Source organism: Galleria mellonella, unplaced genomic scaffold (assembly GCF_026898425.1).
Source record: "Galleria mellonella isolate WM207_F2 unplaced genomic scaffold, CSIRO_AGI_GalMel_v1 utg173, whole genome shotgun sequence".
Taxonomy (NCBI): domain Eukaryota; kingdom Metazoa; phylum Arthropoda; class Insecta; order Lepidoptera; family Pyralidae; genus Galleria; species Galleria mellonella.
In genome coordinates, this window is record NW_026442016.1 from 6,156,403 (window position 1) to 6,177,347 (window position 20,945).

At 30.8% G+C, this 20,945-nt stretch overlaps 2 protein-coding genes across 3 annotated transcripts; one reads left to right on the plus strand and one right to left on the minus strand.

Moving 5' to 3' along the window:
* Window positions 1-1,632: 1,632 nt before the first annotated feature.
* Window positions 1,633-6,144, minus strand: LOC113515389 (protein FAM76A). 2 transcript variants are annotated; one of them, XM_026899576.3, is made up of 8 exons: window positions 5,884-6,144; window positions 5,626-5,690; window positions 4,846-4,949; window positions 4,084-4,193; window positions 3,660-3,769; window positions 3,363-3,484; window positions 2,559-2,680; window positions 1,633-2,454 (listed from the first exon to the last, which is right to left on the minus strand). In XM_026899576.3, the coding sequence occupies exons 1-8, from the start codon at window positions 5,977-5,979 to the stop codon at window positions 2,218-2,220; spliced, it is 966 nt and encodes a 321-aa protein (XP_026755377.1). In that variant the 5' UTR covers window positions 5,980-6,144; the 3' UTR covers window positions 1,633-2,217. The 2 variants fall into 2 exon arrangements, with proteins under 2 accessions (XP_026755377.1, XP_026755376.1); XM_026899575.3 differs by having other exon boundaries at window positions 3,357-3,484.
* Window positions 6,145-8,618: 2,474 nt separating this feature from the next.
* Window positions 8,619-19,366, plus strand: LOC113515464 (uncharacterized). Its single transcript, XM_026899686.3, has 9 exons — window positions 8,619-8,829; window positions 8,907-9,056; window positions 9,180-9,315; window positions 9,581-9,771; window positions 10,696-10,892; window positions 12,686-12,848; window positions 13,926-13,989; window positions 15,056-15,504; window positions 15,576-19,366. Exons 1-9 carry the CDS (start codon window positions 8,772-8,774, stop codon window positions 18,494-18,496), a joined length of 4,329 nt encoding a protein of 1,442 aa, XP_026755487.2. The 5' UTR covers window positions 8,619-8,771; the 3' UTR covers window positions 18,497-19,366.
* The last annotated feature ends 1,579 nt before the right edge of the window (window positions 19,367-20,945 follow it).

The window sequence follows — 20,945 nt, forward strand, 5'->3', positions numbered from 1 at the left end:
AGAGACAATTTATAAGAAATTCAATATATAGGGGAATGCAAAGATCTACGCCTCGAAGTTAAAGCAATTTGTGTACGTTTTTTGTGCACCATCCTGTTTAAATGTTATTAGAAAATTGATATGACATTCATTCACAAGACCTATGGGAGACTTGCTTTTTTTTTTAATAATAAAGTAAGTAACTAGTCCTTAGTTATCATTAAATAAATCTCGCTAAATATACATATGTACCAACATTTTATAATCGGTTATCATTATAAAATTGTTTTGTCAAAAAAGTCCTATGCACGGGTTGGTAAAGCAACTGTATATTTTATAATCTTTCTTTAAATATCACATATGCGTACAATTGCTACGCAGGAATGACAAAACATTAGAAAATAAAAAATTAGAATGCAATTGAATATCTTTCATTATAATTTAACGTTTGGCAATTAACTCTGTCCAAAACTACACTATATACGAGGTTTGTCCGGAAAGTACGTATAAAAGTTTTTTAAAAATTTTATTTTACAATTATTAGGTAAATCAATTTTATCCCCTTCAAAGTACTCCCCCTGTGACATAATACTTGTGCCAACGCCGTTTCCACTGTGAGAAGGCTCCTTGAAAGTCCACTGGTTGTAGGTTTCTCAGCTGCCCCGTCGTAGCTTTTTTTATCTCATTTATGTCCCCCAAATGCCGCCCCCGAAGTACCAATTTGGTTTTTGGGAACAAGAAGAAGTCACACGGGGCCAAATCCGGCGAATAGGGGGTGTTCGGTCACCGTAATGGAATTTTTACTCAAAAACTCACGGACAACAAGAGAGGTGTGGGCAGGGGCATTGTCGTGGTGAAGAATCCAACGCCCCTCTCGCGCCAATTCTGGACGAACTCGTGCCACACGAGCTTTGAGGCGTCTGAGCACATCGACGTAGAATTTTCCATCAACTGTCTGGCCTGGAGGGACGAATTCTTGATGGACAATCCCCCGAACATCGAAAAAAACAATCAACATTGTCTCGGCCCTCTCTGAATCTTTTTATATGGATCACAGCATCATATATATATATATATATTACGACGCGCTGCTCTTCAACGGAAGCGGGCTCCATGCCGACGGGGTTTCGTTAAGAGGTAATATCGCACTCTGTCAGACCAGAACTGAAGCATTGTTATATATATATATATATATATATATATATATATATATATATATATATATATATATACACACACAAGTGATTTTATATATCATGTAGACAGTAAAAGAACCGCCTGGGTTTTGGTTTCAAGAACATACGATTATATACATTTTGAAAACTTATCTTGTTAAATAGGTACACTAAAATAAAATATTTAATATCTTTAAACGGACTTGTTCGAAAAAATATGTTATCTAAGCATTTGGTGGGGAAATAATTAAGGGTTGTTTGTTACAATGTGTAACATTTCTGTTGTCTAATTACTATTTAAATAATAAGTCTTCAATGTTAGGATGCTGCGATAGCATTATATTACACTCTCTAATATATACAACCATATCTAAATAATTCAACGATCTACAAAGCTGTTTTAACACTTTTCAATATCAGAAAAACGTTTGATTATATTTTGTAACGATTTTGAAATTATCTAGTAAGATCGATCAGTCTATACATATAATTCTATACATTAGAACATGTAATATATGTTACAGAAATATTAAAGTATAAATGTTCCGAACTTTATCATTGACTACAAAACACTAAAAATATGATCAAAATAATCTAAAATGAGTGAACAAATTATCTAAACGACGCATAGAATCACTAAAGGAAAGATTTTTTTACACTGAGGTCTACTATGAACAGTTTCATGGTGTACTTTTTTAATTATTTTCTCTAATTTCACTGTTGATTAAGATCAATAATTTTGTATAAAAAAATCTGATATATCTTAGATTTGATTCACTTAACTAATACCTGTTAACCCGCATCAGTTTTCATTCATTACATAAGGTCTGTGTTCTCTACATTGAATAAATTATGTTTATACTTTAGTTAAAATATTGGTACAAATTTAATTGCAATAATAAATTAAAAACTAAATCGTCATCAAATTGAAACCTACTTATACTTAATATTATAAAAAGTCTACAAATAAAATCATTTGTAGAGTAAAAAAATAAGAGGAAAATATTTTCCAGATTTGTTTGTAATCTTACTAGAACATAATATGTAAAAGGGAGAAATTGTTCTAATTGGTACTCGGGCTATCTGTGCCACTGCCGCTGTTTTCTGTAGCGGCCAGCGCAGCTTTAGTATTCTTGTTATTCTTCTTGGCAGACTTGCTAAGTGTTGCCACTTCCTTCAAAAGATTTTGTATCTTTGTATTCATAAGGTTAAATTTGGTCTCATTCAAACGCTCCTTATTTTTCATTTCATTCCGAAGATCTGTTGTGTTATTATGGTGTTGAGCTTTCAATTCTGTGATCTGTAAAAGCACATATGGTGAATATATAAAACTCGTGTTAAAGACTTTAGCTAACTCTAATAATTAAATAAACAAATATTAAAAAATGTTTAAGAAGAACCAACCAGTTTGTCTTTGGCGAGAAGCTCATTGTCTTTTTGTTGCACTTTTTTCTGTAAACTGGCAATTGTTTCCTTCAGTTGGGTCATAGCCACCACATGGTCAGAACTGTTAGGATCAAGTTCACCTGTAACAATGAAAATTCATTGGAAATTGTTGGGATCTATTAAATAAACTGTAATCGAACAGTATAACAATATCAAATCCGAGCATGTAATAATTGTTTTCTATAATGTATTATAATTAAGACATTGTGATGTTATAACTATAATAATAGAATTTTACTAGCATTTATATTAAATGTAGATTTGCACATCATATATGGTAAAACATGGAGGTGTAATAACCTAATATGTACCATCTGTAAAACCCATATTTGAGTAAATAAATCATTAGAGATACTATGGGTGCGGGTATGAGTGAATTGAGATTGTCATTTTTAAATTTTTGATTCATGAAATTTGTTTTAATAATGTTTTTTACAGCATGGGTACATTCTTAGTTTTATATAAATATCGGTTAAAGATTTCAATTTCACCCTGTACATCCCCATAGGTTGAAATCTTAATTTGTATATATATAAACATACATATAAGTTGTTCCCTTAGCCTTGTGTATTAAATATCTGCCCACTCTATTTTCTTTTATATTTGTACAACCAGCAACAGTGAATGGTTGAAAATAAATTATCATGCTCCTAAAAATCATTTCAAAATTGGCCAGAATATCTCTACAATGTACAGATAAGAGACAGGTGATTAAAAAAATAAAAGAAAAATAATAAAAAAAATATACCAACTCACGTTTACCTTGCAGGGGATTCAACTTGGATTTCTTTTCAAGTGGCTGAGAATCATTATGTGATGAGTCACTTGAATTCATTGACTTCATCATGTCGGACTTACGTTTTTCTTTATGACTGCTTTTAGACCTGCAAAATACGATACCTACTGTAAACTTTTGTCTTTTATTGTAGGATTTATATATGAAGCATAGTAATGCCAGTTGAAGTCTGGTCAGTAAGCAAGAACACTATGTTAAAATTAAGACATTTTTTTATTATTTAAATGCTGCAACATGCTGGGTTTATATATAAATCAACTAACTTGTGTGATCTGTGTTTGTGTTTATCAACAGAAGACAAATGCTGGTTAGTTCTTGCCAGAGCTCTTTTCAAGGATTGCGTGCACAGCCAACACAGCAGCTTTCCATCAACCTGAGAATAAGGAGAATGCTGCTCAAATTTTACAGGTTTTTAAAAGACGGAAATAAAATCCAAATATAATAATTAATATACATTGTTTAACTAGATGCATCGTAAAATAATTTAACACCGTAAAAAGGCTTTAAAATAATATCTTGTCATTTAAAATGCAATTAACTGATTATTTTATTTGCCAATTATTTTTTCAACAAAAAAAAATTTAACTGATTTAGTTAACAACACACAACTTAATAAATACAATGTATTTGTAGTACATTATTAAACACCATATAAAAGTTATCAGGACAAGAATGCTTTTCATATACCTTTTTACTATCATCATGTCGATCAAAGGCGCATCGCTGTTTGCATTGCTCACATGTGACAGCAGGACCATATTTCCTTTCAGAATTAGTACAACGTTGACATTTATTACCTGTAAATAGTATTCAGATCAATGCAAATATTCTTTACTTCCAAAAAGTGACAGTAGCAAAAACTAATAAGTATATAAGTCAGATATATTAATATAAAAAATAATTGCGGTTTGTTGGTTAGGTAATGGATACTTGAGAATGTTGTTTAAAATTAATGAACTACCTAACTATACATATATATTGATAAAATTAAATATTTCTATCCAGTGGCAGCCATACCTATTGCGAGGCTCTTTATTCTTCGTGAATAGTATGTGACGCGAAACTAGGCCTGGTTGTTTGATTTAGGTATTTGTCATGTTTAATGAGAAATGTGAAAGATATACAAATAAATAAAATTAGAGTTTTAAATTACTGGTAATTTTCCACTGACTCAAGAAAACTATGTCTTATTTTAAATTTTTTTACAATTGATTTTTTTATTTGTATATCTTAGTTTTGGTAATTTTGTTCATTCTCAAATGTGTGCCTAAATTAGGAAGTTTCTGCAACTTGCCACTAGACAAAATGCCACTCAGTTATTATGCGAGGCCCAAAAAAAGTGAGTGTGTGAGTGAAAAAAATTGCCACATTTGCCACCCCTAAGACCATGGCTGTTTCTATCTGATCAGTTCTCAAAATTTGTCCCTACATTATAATAAGTATTCTTACCAATAAAAGCAGCTATAATGTTGCAATATTCACAAGCAGTGGGTTTCCCATAAGCTTTCACATTGGCTTCACATTTTTTGCAAATTGAAGATGTATTTGATTTACTGTAATAAATTTATCAAATAAATTATTCAGTACTAAATGTATTAAATACATTCACACTCCACTATTTTAATAAAAAAGTCTCTGCTCTCTCTCTGCCTCTAAGTCATAAAATGCAACATTTATGATTTGACACTTGGCAAAAACTGATAATTATGAAAATTATATCCTAATAAAATCTCTATCCTCTAAAGAGTGTAAATGGTTTTAGGCTCAAATTGGATCAACATTGAATTTATCAATAACTGTAATAAATATTTAGAACATGATTTTGTTATGTGTAAATTTGTCTAATATGAAATTTCATTGAAGTAAACAGCAAAAAAGCTAATGGAAAGCAAGCGGATGGACAATGATGTCACTTATAGACATATACAGAACTATGGGTATCACAAAATAAAGTGTAATGCTTATGGCATACTTTGACTTATGCTTGTCCTATGGCTATACCTATGTACCCAGTAAATTCATCGTAATATCCCAAGTGGTCAAAATATAAATGTTTACATTATTTAAATAAAAATAGAAAAGAGTCTGCTCATCAGAGCCTTAAAAAATCCAACATTTTGTTGCTTTATTCTCTATTCGTTACAAATATTTTCGAGATTCCATGATCATAATGAAAAATTCACCAATGATTTAGTGTTGTATCAACACCTCTTGGCAACTAACACTGACCTTGTTTGTTGAAACTCCGAGCGGCAGTATGTACACTTAACAACAGGGAATGAACCGCGACATTCCTGGAATATCAGCAAACAATAAGGCGTCATTTACACGTCAAAATAACACAATTAAAAATGACGCATAAGTTCTATTCTTCACTTAATTCTGTTACTTTATTTTTTAATTATCAATATTATAATTTAATTAAAATATAGTACAAAATATGATGTTACAATGAGTTTTTCCTTAAAAATATGACGAGTCAAGTACCTTACAAAGCTGTTCACCAGGAGACAACTCTTCAAAAGGATGTCTTGAGAAACAACGGGAACAAGCAAACAACGGTGTTGAAGTAGTATTACTCATTATATCAGTATCTCGGAAAATGATATTTATAAATGAAAACGCGTGATGACGAGATGAATTGAAATCAAAATAGATATTTGATGTATAAAGCGAATTTATCAACGAGTAAAATGTAAAATGGCGGCGACTAGTGCTGTAACCTGCCCGAACAAAATGCACCCAAGTCAACCAATATCAGCAGTCATGAAATTGGTGTTGCTATCAGTTAAAAATGAAAGTCTCCATCCCATGCAATTACTTTGCAATCAAAAATTGCACAGTAATATAACAAATAATGTATGGTATTTGCAGTCGAATTTTTTTTTTTATTGGCTGACAATGGAATGGTTACCTCACTTGCGCTATTAATATACGCTGGCGGGGCACCAGTGAAGGATGGTAGGTGACGATGAAAGTAGGTCAGTTAGCCCATCAAGACCAATTCTACTAAAATTAACTGTGATAGTTTCCAGGGGGTACCGCGTAGAGGTCGACCTGATAGAGTGTATTGCTAGTGATGGGAAAATTATAACCCATTACTAACAATTCTTTTTCCCCCTCTGAAGTCGGGTTAGGCTAAAACTGGCGTTCGAGGTAGACAGCATGGTTCTTCACACTATCTGCTGCACAGTACCTAGACGTCTTGTTGCTCGCCTGTAGAGGTAGGACTAGCCAGAGGCTGGGACTGCATCTTGCTTTTTTAATAGATGATTATGTAATGGTAACCCCGCCTGCGCTAATGCTCACATATTAGAGAGACTATGCTAAAGCTATACGCTAGCAGGGCATAAGTGAGGGATGACAGGTAAGAATGAAAAGGTAGCGCATTTAGTCTATCGTGATGAATACACTTGGAAGTCAATACGATGATTTCCAAAGGGGACCATGTGGCGGTTGACTGACTGTGCAGTTTGGGCCGCTATGTCAGCCCATGGCATCATAGGGCCTTACTTTTTTGAGGACGGCAGAGGGCGTGCTGTTACTGTTACTTCGGAGCGATATGTGGCCATGATCGAGGAGTTTTTCACACAAAAATTGCAAAACTTTCCAGGCTTTAATGCCCGAACATGGTTTTAACAGGATGGAGCAACTTCCCACACCTCCAATACTGCTATGCCCGTTATCCGTCAACTTTTTCCAAACAAAGTTATCTCTAAGAGAGGAGACATTTCCTGGCCACCATTGTAGCCCGGATCAGACTCCAATGGATTTTTTTTGTGGGGCTACCTTAAGGCTAAAGTGTACGACTCTAACTCGCGGTCAATTAATGACCTAAAAGAAAACATCCGCAGAGAAATGGCAAGCATTTCAGCAGTGACGTGCCGCGCAGTCATCGACAATTTCAGAAGGCGTTTGCAAGAGTGCCGTGACTGTAATGGATTACATTTGGACGACGTTATTTACAAAAAATAATTCCCGTTTTTCTAGCTATATTTACAAATAAAAATATTATTCATAGTGTAATTAGTTTTATTTTAATTAATTTTTTCATTACTAAGGACTTATGGGCCACCCTGTACTAAAATTCATAGTGATTAGTTAACCCGTTTATGCGCTATAAGGTAACAAATAAACAAACATTATCACTGTCATATTTATAATAAGTGAGTAAGGTTTTTGCGAAAACATATAATGAATATATGTGACTCCCCTCCCTACCGAGGAATCTTCGCCATGCGCCCCTACAGATATAACCGTATACCGCACACACCGTCCCCGCCAGCAGGGACGAAGACCCACCTTAACACATGGTCCGCGCGCGTTTAAGTTTGCGCCCGAGCGCATCCCTATGGCCCTGAGTCCCCATTCGTCACGATATACTGACCCTCCGTCTGTCGACGGGGGTTGAAGTGCAGTGGCCTAAGCCGAGGTTCTAGCCACTGGCGCCCTTGGGTGCACGCCGCAGTTCATAAGAAAAAGCTGACGCCTATCGTCGCTGTTCTCTCGCGGATTTGGAGTGCCGTCCGCACGTTCCCATTCATATGCGTTTGATTAAGCTGTAAAGGCCATCTACGGCCAACAGCACAAACGGTTAGAAAAAAATAAAGTTGTAAATGTAGTAGCCACTTTATTTTAAAACTATTAGCACTTTATGTTAGTTCCTTTTGATTTACTGTCTATGGTAACACTGTAATGGCCTTTTGTTGTACTCACTGCGATTGTCAATTACCTAATAATTATGTTGCACTATAAGAAGCCTACTTTTATTTATACCAAATCCCACTGCCTTTGCACTGCTGTGGTTCATTGCTTTCCAACTATTTTACTTCAAGCTAAAAACAAGTCCAAGGTCTTTGGCATTCTCTATGATCTCTTTAACTTATACTCTGTGCGAAAATGTCAATTTGTTTGATGTTCCCAGACTAAGAACACATACAAACAACCCTGAACAAACCGACGTTTGTATTTATTCTATGCAATCAATCTATTGAAATGGTAATTTTTGCAAAATAAAGGACCTAGATATTACTTTTATGATACCGTTTAAAATTCATATTCTGGATACCAAATACAAATATTCTAAGGGTATCCAGTAAGCAAAATATGTGAATACATATTCATTTATAATTTGTGTTGATATGCTTAATTGGTTACATAGATTTAATTTCTAGTTTCGTTAATACAAGGGTAGTGCTAACTTTTAAATAACATGATGCAGTTGATGTTGTTGGTTATGGTGGTTGGTATTGGTGGTTTCAATTTACCTACTTTTGTATAAAGACTAAATGACCTAGTGTTTTGTTTGTGTCACAGTTTAATTTTCTGTGTTAAGTGCGTTATAAATAAACATTGTTTGGGTTCTGTTTTAAATCATGTCTTCAATTATGTTACCACCGTTTCCTTCGCAAGATTTGGCTAAACTTGTTCTCGGTAAGCTTTATATTTGGTTGGCGGGAATTGTATTCTCAACTTGACAAATGTGATAATGGTATTGTTTTATTTTCTAGGGTACCTTGCGGAGGAACAGCTTATGACTGCTTATGATGAATTTCTTCAAGCCAGCCCTTATTTAGATGCATTAGGGAATGAATATGATAGAATATTTATGACATCACTCAGAAACATTCTAGCAGAATATAGAGCTGTAAAGATATACGGTAAGTAAATGAAAATGGACATACGTAACATGCCTTTGTTGTTTTGAAATTGTCTGAATAATTCCTGTACTTAATGAATGGGAACATACAAGCAAGTGAATATAATTACTATTTTCTTTTCAGTGGAAACCTGTAAACCACTTATTTTACGTAAGAGACTATTCCAATGCACAAACTTATTAGATATTGTAAAGTTTCTTATTAGTAATATAGATATTCACAAAATTCAAATACAAGATAATACTATAGATAAAATAGGGTAAGTTTATAGGTATTATATTTTCTACTGGTACCTTTGTTTTATTGTATAAAGTCTGAAGGCTCATTGTTGGATTTGTATTTCAAATTTATAATACTTATTATATAATTTTATTAAATAATAAAATATGTTGTAAACAAAGTAGAAAAAAATTAATTAACACCTGCTTCATCCACAAGTAGTAACAATTACATTTGCTATCTGTTGAAAATAGATGTAGGTATACAGTATTTATTTACCTAATTGTGTTGTAAAACAATTATAGGCTAGACAAACAAAATGTAACAAAAAATTCAAAGATGGATGAAGACTGCCAAGTGTGTATTGCACAAAAACTGCTACACTGTGTTTGTAACAAGAGACTAATTGACATTAATACAACCAATAAATTTAGTAGTGGTGATTTTACACCCCTACAAAGTTCAGTGGAAACAACTTCCTTATCTGATTTACCTGGTGAGTAAGAGTTAAGATAATATTTTATGATTTTGGTAACATTTGCATCTAAAATATGAAAGTACAAATTCTTTATATTCTATATTCTAGGAAAATATATAAGTAAAGGAGTTATTATCAGTATAACTACACTAATAACTTCTGAGTGATATGATAATAATTTCATATATAAAAATACTATATTTATCCTGTGGCTTTGTCCTTGGTCATATCATGATGTTGTATCCTTAAAAAATGGCCTATTAAATGCTAAAAGATTTTTTCAAATCAGACTGGTAGTTCCTGAGATTAGTGTATTCAAACAAATTCTTTTGCTTTATTATATTAGTATATATCATAGTCATGACTATAATCCTAGATGGAGTAATTAATAGTCTTTTTGTTATTGTTACAAAAAGGTGAAAGTAACAATTAATAAATTTAACTGAATAAACTTTATAAGTTTCATTTAAACATATGGGAATATACAAGTGTTTTCACTTAAAGCAATTTATATAACAATCACCTGTGATACAATGTTCATTCTTGCTAATAACTGTAACTGCTCCATCAATTTTAATGTAATTTTGTTGTTGTGTATTATTTACTCTTACTTGAAAGATAGAATACTTTTATCTTAATAAGTATCTTATATGTTTTATAGGCCTAATCAAAAATAAATTCATTACTTTAAATAAAAATAATTTTATACAAATTATTTTGGATGATTTTCAAAACTATGACAGAGAATCAGAATGTTGGATTGTAGTCACTGGTTTGATTTATTAATTGTCTTGTTTATTTGATTTACTATACTGAGCATTTTATATCATATGATCAATGAGCATTAGTAAAATCATATCAACTCTATGGGTTCTACTAATTAATGACCAATTCCAATGTGATCCTTTACCTTTTTTAAATAAATAATTTATATCATTACAGGAAATCATGTAACAACAAGGAAAAAATATGATAAGGTACCTGATAATGTTTCTTCAATATCACAATCAAATTCAGGCTCTGAACATGAGATAAGTTCAAAACAAGCTACTTGTATATACAAAAATATATCAGATAATAGTAATCCTGTCCATTTAAATATTAAAGAAAGTAATTTGGCACAGGATCCTAATATTTCAGTAAGTTATTATTTATTATATATTTTATTTTACTGGAAAAGACAAATAAGTTCCTCACTATATGGTAAAGGGTAACTGTTGCTTACAATATTAATTAATATAAAAGAATATTTAAAAACTATATTCATGACTATAATCAGGGAAGCCTAGTTAGAGGTGCTGCAGTAAAATACAGTAAAACCACTTTATTTTGTTTATTTTTACATAAGTAGGTAGATATAAGTAACTAAGAATTCTTATAATCCATTGTTTTTAAAATTATCACCATTAGTAAATATCAATTCATCATATCATGTCAAGGATTTAGATGGTAAAGTATATGAAAATTGTACTTGTGTCTGATGAAGGGTTCTTACCTTGTTTTTTTTTTTATCTAAAGAAGCCATATACTTAATCTCACACCCCTAAACCTTATAGTAAGTGAATAACAGGGGTGACAACCCTTAATGAATTTTTTTTATTTTTTTATCTTGGTACATATTGAAGATATTTTTAAGAAATTGAAACTGTATATAATTATCAATAATAAACTAATTATATTTTTTTAGAATTTTTGCAACATTGGAAACTAGAAAACAGGATGTATTTTTTTTAGGGGTGGTTTTTTTATACCAACTCCCAAAGTGACATATATATCTTATTTGTTAATTAGTTATCTATTACAAGTTAAAGTTACAAAAAGTCGAAGTGAAAGATGCTGATTAAAATGGCGCGAATGTTTTTATTATCGAAATTTGATAGAAAATTAGAGTAGTGAGCAGTTACACTGTGGGAATTTATGTACACTACATTGAAGTTCTTAATAAACGGGGTAACATCCAATCTTTCATCCAAAGATGACATGTCAGGACCGTTACTCTCGGCATCAAACAAGATTCCAAAATTTGATGAAAGTGAGAAATAGTCCACATCAGATTAATTACTTAGGACATCAGACATCAAGTTACAGTATACAGAATATGCATAATTTTATGTAAATATAATAAATTATAGCTATATAAGTATTATAGTAACTGGGAGTAAATATGTTTATATTAATTAATCTTATATTTCTTTCGGATATTTGCAGGCTGCCAAGATTACAATAACATAATACACATACACCACCCAAAACAATCATTTTGTCTTAAAAAAAAAGAAAAACAAAAGAAACAATAAACAGAAACAAACAAAGCAAAACTCAAAAAAAAATAATAAAATAAACAGTTTGATATTTGTTATTGTATATGGAAAAACAGAATAGACTAAATGAAAGTATATAAAGTCAAACTTATGTTTTATTGAATTTTTATTATAATTAGTTTATTGATAGTTATATACAATATATAGTTTAAATTTTCTAAATAAAGGGGGTCCTATACTGTTTGCCTGTAAGGGGCCAACACTTAAGAACCTTTCTTTCCCATCAATTGTCGTTTCTTCGAGTTATGTGACGAGCCTATTGCCACTTCAGTTTTTTTATCCTTCAGGCTATGACGGCAAATTTGGTTCTTTGGCGCGCAACTCCGAGTATAGCCCTTCTGTAGCTCTCTGAGTAACTTGAAGTTTTTGCATACACACATTGGTTAAAGTTTTTCATTTTCAAATATTGACTATTTATTAATTGATACAAATACAGTTAATTTTTATTTATCTATTTTTATTTCAATAAAAAACTTTCCAAGATTTACAGTTGCATTGTATATGAATGTAATTGGAATGTACTTATTGTATCCCTAGTCAAGACAAATTTATTGATATTAATTACTGCAATGTGTGCTTGGCGACTTAATAATTTCTTATTGGTTATGTAGATAAAAACAACAGATACATTGGAGTCAAGACAGAAGATTGATGAATTCAATGACATTCTTAAATTAGTTTGTAATAAAAACAATTCAAAGATACAAGCAGTGAACACCAATGAAAGAATATCTAATGCTGGTACATTCCAAGAATTTGAAACTGGTGTAAGCGGTAAGAAAGTATAGTTTGTTTTCATAGTGTTTTGTAACTGCATATTACAATTACTTGTAATGTAAGCTGATTATTATATATAAAAGATTTTTAAATTCATACTATACTATGTAAACGACGACATTGAACGCAATAACATTTTTTGAGATTTTCTATAATGTCTTCTATAATGTGTATTTTATGTGTGATTATTTTCACCTTTAACACTTACTGCAAATTATGCGGTTTTGCTACATATATAAAGATATATATAGGGTATTGAACTTATATTACTGCATTATTCATTGTACTGCAGCTGTTTTTTTTATGGGATAAAAGTCTCAAAAGTATTACAACCACATAAGTGGTTATAGCAGCAGATCATGTTTACCAGAAGTATTGCTTCGGCATCGCCGATCTTTATATGCAGATCTCGGGTCCCAATATCCATTTCATTTCAATGCCATATTCCACATTTTAAACAAATATAGTATGCAAGCAAGCTGCTTAGCGACAAAAATAGTTATGCTGAGGATTTTGTAGTCTCCCATTAAATCTAACACTGTTAATTTGTTTATTATTGTATCATACTACGAGCAATGTTTGAATTTTTATAATTTAAAATGTAAAAAATAAAATAAAAAAACACTGGCTGCTAGACAATACACAGATTTAACTAGTGTGTTGGTTCTGAAGTTTCTAATTATGTATTTTTTATTATTGAATTTTAAAGTAATAGATAGTTTAATATGAATCCTATTGTATTATTAAATTTAAAATTAGTTGGAAGAGGAATTTTAAAATAAAATTATCCTTATGAAATCCCTATATAATTTATTTATCTTTATATCTTACTTACTTACTGAATTACGTTTGAATTTTAATAGGTCTGTATATTGCTGTTTTTGCCGTGTAAACGTTCTTATTCTTTATTGTAAACAAACATAATGATAACATTTTAATTTTAACGTACAAAGGTGAGTTTATCTCTAATAAGAGATTTCTTCCAGTAAACTTTTCCCAGTGAATTTGTTTTTAAAAATAAAAATAGAAAGTATATTAATAATGAAAATAATTACTTCAAATTGTATGTTGCAGGTGGTGAAAATAGTAATATTAATGTACCTGATTCGAGTACCTCTGATAATATCAATTTGCAGCAGTGAGTATTCAAGTAAAAATACTTGTAACAAAGTGTAGATAAACAACATAAATAAAACTATAGGAAAAATATTATTATACAACTCACATGTTATTCTGTATAAACGCAATTATGTTCAAGTTATTTGTCAGTATCTTATATGTTTTTACGCAAAGGGTTAAAATCTTAATAATTGAAAAATTATTACTTAAATTTTTCCTTTGAATCAGAAAGGAAGTTCTAAATTTGACTACATTGTGTTTGTGTATATATGTTACGTGATATCTTTGCCAACTCTATTTTTTGTAATAATTTTCCAATCGATATGTAAGGTACCATATAAATTATGCCACGTTTCTAAAATAATAAGAGAAAACTAACAACAACATATGATATTGTAATACTTACTAATGTTATAAATGTGGAAGTGAGTTTGTTTATTGTTACCTTATAAGGCCTTAACAGTTTCACCAATTATTATAGAATTTGGTATACACGTACTATAAGGGATGGAGAAGAATATAGGCTATTATTCTTCTCCATATATATTTGATCCATTATATATTTTTAATTTCGGTCAGTAAATATATCTCGGTCATGGAACAAGTCGCAAATAAAAACTAGTATAATATAATTTTTTATACAAACGATATTTCTAAACTATTGTCGTGGAGTAGGTATTAGTAGTCACGACAGGGTCTCTTATTGACCGATGTGGTCATTAACAATCCTAAATTAGTAAATTGTAGCTAGTTATGTAATAGACTAAAACTTTTATGGGATGTCCATAAGTGATGACTGTTTCGTGTATAAGTATCTTTAATTAATTATTTTAAGGCTACAGGATAAACTTTATATTTAATATTATAAAAGTAGGTCTTAGTATGTACATTCTTCTATGAGAATTCATAACTCCTGTTTAGACAGGAAGTTAATTTTATAATTTATATGTAATATGTATGAATACATAATAATGTATAATATTTATCTATGAATGTTTAGGTATTCAAGAAGAATAGACAAAATTCACTATTCTGTTGAACAGTATTTATAAATTTAAGCTACAGATTATTTTCATGTTTTGCAGGGTCTCTACACCCAATGAACCGCATAGTTTAAACGTAATATCTGGTGATCCTAAGAATTTTATAAAAACCACACAAACACAGTTCTTATTAAAAGTAGCAAACGTTAAAGATACAGTAGCTTCACAGTCAAATGAAATCATCAATGTTGATCAGTTTAACAGAAGTCCATATCCACATATCAAACCTAAGAGCGAAGACAATAAGATCAAGATTATTTCAGACATTAAAGTAGATAATGAAACCCTCAGTAATAGTAGCATGAAAATGCCTGCTGTTTTGCAAAATGCGACTTCCACACCATTATTGCAAATGCGAACAATCGTTATAAATGGAACATCAGCTTATAAATCTAAGACACATCTTGGAACTCATATGCCTACAGATAGACTTAATTACACTAAAGATGAAATTATGGCAATGCCTACAATTATTATAACACCAGTCTCAGGTAAAAATATTTATTTATTGTAGTATTTAAAATTTTATATCAATAGATGTTAATAAAAGTTCTATTTACAGGTTCTTCTCAAAATCTTGTAAATATTGAGTCACAAACTACCAATCCCCAGAAGATACCTAATACAACACCAGTGAGTACTATTTGTGTACAATCTCTGCAGCCCTTGACAATAGATGTTTCATCAAATTATGCTCCAACAATTTCAACATCAACTACAACTTCTGTTCTAAATTTCCCAGCAGTACATATGCAAAAAACATGTAGTACATCCACACTGGTTAAAACAGTAGATACAACTAGTGCTTCTGTACCGAAAGATGGCGTTACTGCGACTTCCACGGAAACTGGTACTCCTCAAGGACTTCCACCAGCAAGAAAGTCATCATCTACACCACGCAGGACATCTCATGTTCGAGTGTTGGATTTCACTACGCCTAGACGAATATTACATGAAACTATATCTGAGCTTGAGCCAAGTCAGAATAATGTAATTACTGAAGAAGTTCTTACTAGTAGTCCTAATCTCACAATTATAAATGCTAAGGATGTTGTAAATGGGAAAAATACTACCAACGATACGCGTGTCAATGAAATTAAATCATCTGAAGATAATAATACAAAGAAAATTATAGTAAACAATAAATCCAATTGGGATGCCGATTTACGCGCTCTTTTAATTAACGATAAAAATTGCTACGATACCCAAACAAAAAGAAAATCAAAGAGTAATAAAAAAAAGAAAACGGAAAGAGACAATACAGATGAAAAAAAGTTAACTAAGAAAAAAACTTCTAAATCTAAACAAGATAAAAAAAGTTCAAGCCCAAAAACAGATACTAATGTCAGTAGTAATACAGAAAAGATTAGTGGTTTACCTAAACCTACCATAAATATTGTGTCTGCTCCTGACAAGGGAGTTTTAAATTATGGAAGTGATAAAAATCAAAATAAATCTAATGAAGAACATGATACTCCAGAGTTGGAAAGAGTGTCCTTGCAGAATGTTATTGGTTCTCGACTTAATATATCGGATTTCCTAGAAACACCCTATAAACAAGCTCTCTATGATATTCAAATGGAAACTCCCAGATTTTTAGGTCCTGATTTACCAGATGAACCAATGTCGGATATTAAAATAATGAATATACCTACACCTCGATTTTTTAATAGTTCAAAAGGTGTAGATGCCACCCCGTCTTCCTATTCGTCTCGACCTACCGACTATTCAAGTGGGGGATCTTATTACAAACCAGACGATCAAGATTATATTCCTAATCCAGAAAGTTTAGGATACTCTGGCACTTCTTCAAAAGAAAACATAAGTATAGATTCGCCAGTTAAAAGCGAGAAAGTTGTTAAAGAGAACACAGATAAAATAAAGTCTTCTCGACCAGTTCGGCAGTGCACTAAAAATGTATCTTATTATAATTCTAATTTAAATAAAACGAAAGATGAAAAGATTAAAGAAGATAAAAGTACAGAAGGTACATCTAGTGACTTAGAAATTATTAATAGTTCTTCCGATAAAAAGAGCAATAAAGAAAATACTTCAAAAGTACTTCAAGATAACTTATCTGTGACAAAACAAAAATCTGTTAAAAAGAAAAGATCCAGTACAAAAAAACTTAAATCACCAAAGAAAGAGGTTGTAAAGTCGTTTATGAAAATAAAACCGAGACGACCCACACCTACGAAGGTGTCTTTAGATGGAAAAAATAAAAAAAAAGGAGTGGTGTGTTCTGATACTCTCACAACAAAATCTCAGACACGAAAACGAACATCTAGTAAAGAAAAAGTTAGCAACATTATGCCTGCAGTTATAATTGTACCGACTAAATCAAGACGAAAATCTTCTACGCCTAGGAAACTTCACTGTACAAAATCATTTAATTCCGAAAGTTCTGGTCATAATTCTCCTGATTTAATAACTGCGCCTAAACAAAATTTAGAGCAAAACTCAAAAGCCTTAGGTTTACTTGATTCTGATACAGAACACGTAGTTGATGGAAATACACCACCGTTGAGATGGTCTGATGACGGTTCCCAGGATGTAAAACACAAAGAAAAAGATACAACAGCGAATGAGATAGAAGATATTACAAAAATCCAGAAATATATTGAGACTACAGTATCTTGTATTACAGGCACTGATGAGGGCGATGGTAGTTTACACAGTGATTTAGTAAAAAGAGGTTTTGATATTGAAACCGCAAAGATCATAGAGCGAGATTTGTTAGATACACCTCCTTATTCTAAGCCAGAAGGTACATTAAATTTAAGGTCTTGTATAGAAACAGAAGTTACTAATGAAGAAAAAAAAAATGATAATACTATCATATCAGATAATAATGTATTAAATAATTTGCAAATAACACAAGGAGAGCAGGTTGAGTATGAAGATGAAATTGAATTATCAGTATGTGAATGTAATGAAGAGAGTGAAAATTATTTGATGTGTTCTCATGATGATACTATTGATATGACTAAAATAGAATCAACAAAATTAAAAGATAAATTTACAATGGAGGTATGCATAGATGATGGAGTCTTGATTAGATTAAAAGCTACGCCTTTTAGTATGCTTTTGGATTTAGATCAAAAAATTGATCCACAGAATGATGAAGTAACTACATCTAAATATGATAGTTTGTACACGCCATTAAAACAATCGGTAAAGGCTCAATGTTATGACATATTTGATTCTACATTAACAAGTCTAGATACGCCACTAAAAGCAACAAGTCCGAAACAATCCAATCCTGAATTTACTGTAACAGAAATAGTATTAGAAATAGAAAATGTGGATGATAAAAACAAGTCGGAATTAAAAAAACGTAAAAGAATGCAAAGTGGTAACACATCAGATGAATCTGTGTCTGAAAATAAAAAGTCCAAATCAGATGCTCAGTACTTATTTAATTCAGCAAACATACAAAATATAGATATTGAATCTGTTCTAAGTAAATTACATGGACCATAGCAATAATATACAATCTTCAGGGATAACCTGAATGATATATTATTCGTATATTGCCGATTGTAATCAATCGAATGTGTGTAGTCGTCAATAATGTTTAATACAAAATATATATTTTATCAACCAACGATGAGAGTTAATAATTGCTCTTAAATATACAGCGTTTTTTTTTTTAATATAGGTATAAGTAAGAAAACGAATAATGCCAAAATATAATCATATATGAAATATTTATTAAAATCGTAAATTTAGTTAAGTTTATTGTACAAAACTAACTGAGCTTTCAGGTTTTGTTTTTAATTTAACTATATGATAGATACACCACATGAATTGCGGTATATTTTTCTCTATAATAATGTTGTTTGGATCTCTATAATATCGGTAGTTTATTATAAATTGTTGATATAGTAGTTCCTGTAAATATAAAGTTAAGGTTAGTATTCTAAGTATATTAATGGCCATAAGTGACCTCTGTTAGTAAGTTATAATTTATTGTATAGGCTAAGAGCTCATAGAGCGGTTTTAAATTGCACGTCACGGATGTGGGGTTTATTTTAAAACTAAAAAATGAAACCAAAATTTGGTATGTTTGCGCAATAGCAGCCGTTGTTTTGTATATTTCTGTCTTTGGCATATATTTATTTATATTACGTGTGTAACGATCTTGTAACCGTGGCGGGCGCATTTAAAAACGCGCCGTATATTCGTATCGATTATTTTATATAAGTGTTATATAGGTTGTTAGATTTACTTGTGTTAACACAAGGTGATGTGGTTGTTGTAACTAGAAAAGATCAACTTAAAAGTGTTCGTAGTAATTTTAAAATAAGAATTCGAGAGACCAAACAAAGCATTATATTAATAATTAAAGACTGTGGCCCACAAAAAAACCGACTTCAATTGTAACAATACTAGTTAGTTTGATGTAAAACTAAACTACTAAACCTATTTTGATAAAATTTCTATTAGACCAATCTGTAAGTATATCCTTTTAGATAAAAAATAGAATTTTCAATATTTGTTCAGAAGTGACAGATTTATGATGTCACAAACATAAAAAAAAAAAAATAAAACTGAATTTAGAACCTTTTTGAAGTCGCTTTAAAATAAAACAAATCTTGATCGATAATAAATTTTCGATTTTTGTTGATTACAATTTACTAACTATTCATACCTCTTTGAAGCGATAATCTATGTAAATAATATGAAAATAATAACATAAAATCGTACGTTGTTAAGCCAATCATTACAACAATCCGTGTAGGTATATTATATTATCATTTTTTCAGTTAATTGGTTTTATAATTAAGTTTATAATGTTATAAGCATATTAAAGGATTAATGATTAGTGTTCTAGATGCATCTGTTTTACGAAAAAATAAAAGAAATATTTTTAAATAAATGAGATATACCTGAAAAATTGCAATTTCATTTGTACAAAAATATAATTTACTATAACTATTACATAAAATTTTTAAGAAAATTGCTAAAATGTTAATGTCGATTGTAATAATTCTACATACACCTATTTAGAATACGAATACATTGAGATTGTCTCTTATCTGCGCAGGTTTTAACATTTTCATGGACACTAAAGAAATGCAATTTATTATAGTGTATTTCTAGTTATTGCAAGATATATCTTCAGCGATCATAAACGTGTTAAAAGATGATGTACATTAAAATAGCCAGTTTATGCGAATCATATTCATTTATTTCCTTATTATTTAAGTGTGTTAAAAATAATTACACGCAAGGTGCTGCATCGTGTTTTCGTTGCAACGAATCAAGTCGGGTCATGATTTTATTATAGGTAAAAACCTTAGTGAGAACTTATCATAAACCGTCAACCATAGGCTTGACCTTTCTAAGGCTTTTGATTGCGTTGATCATAATACATTGCTAAAAAAACTTTTTATGGCGTCAAAGACAATGCTTTAAATTTAATAAAATCTTATCTATTTGATAGAATACACGAATAGCGCAGGTAAGATTGTCATTTTTACATTTTAATAATATGTATAGATGCGGCATAGTATTGTTTGCAGACGATACTTCATTGATTTTTAAAGTTAATAGAATGACTAATAATTATGACGATGTAAATAGTGCTTTGCGGCGTCTCCTGCACTGGTTTACAACTAACAATATGTTAAATTAAAAAAACAAAATGTGTTAATTTCTCTCTGTCTAAAAGTTTTAATAATATGTCTTTCTAGGAATCAATTTATTGCACAAATTCTTTAAGTTCAAAAGTAGACAAACTGAATTATAGATGTCTATTTTGGTAGTTTACTCTCTATGGAATATTAATGGGGAAAATTATTAAGAATATATTCATATTACAAAAATACCTGTATGAAGGTCGTGACTCATTAAGAGAGAAATTCAAAGAAAAATTTTTCTCACCGTGCTTCTCAATTTATATAGATTTTGATCGCGAGCTTTTTCA

Excerpts from the sequence above, each read along its gene's own strand:
- LOC113515389 (XM_026899575.3), bottom strand. The coding sequence starts at position 5,979 with ATGAGTAATACTACTTCAACACCGTTGTTTGCTTGTTCCCGTTGTTTC. Across the intron at positions 4,950-5,625 it reads TCGGAGTTTCAACAAACAAG|TAAATCAAATACATCTTCAA; the intron begins GTCAGTGTTAGT and ends AATTTATTACAG. Across the intron at positions 2,455-2,558 it reads TTCTCGCCAAAGACAAACTG|ATCACAGAATTGAAAGCTCA; the intron begins GTTGGTTCTTCT and ends GTGCTTTTACAG.
- LOC113515464 (XM_026899686.3), top strand. The coding sequence starts at position 8,772 with ATGTCTTCAATTATGTTACCACCGTTTCCTTCGCAAGATTTGGCTAAA. Across the intron at positions 9,772-10,695 it reads TTCCTTATCTGATTTACCTG|GAAATCATGTAACAACAAGG; the intron begins GTGAGTAAGAGT and ends ATATCATTACAG. Across the intron at positions 12,849-13,925 it reads ATTTGAAACTGGTGTAAGCG|GTGGTGAAAATAGTAATATT; the intron begins GTAAGAAAGTAT and ends TGTATGTTGCAG.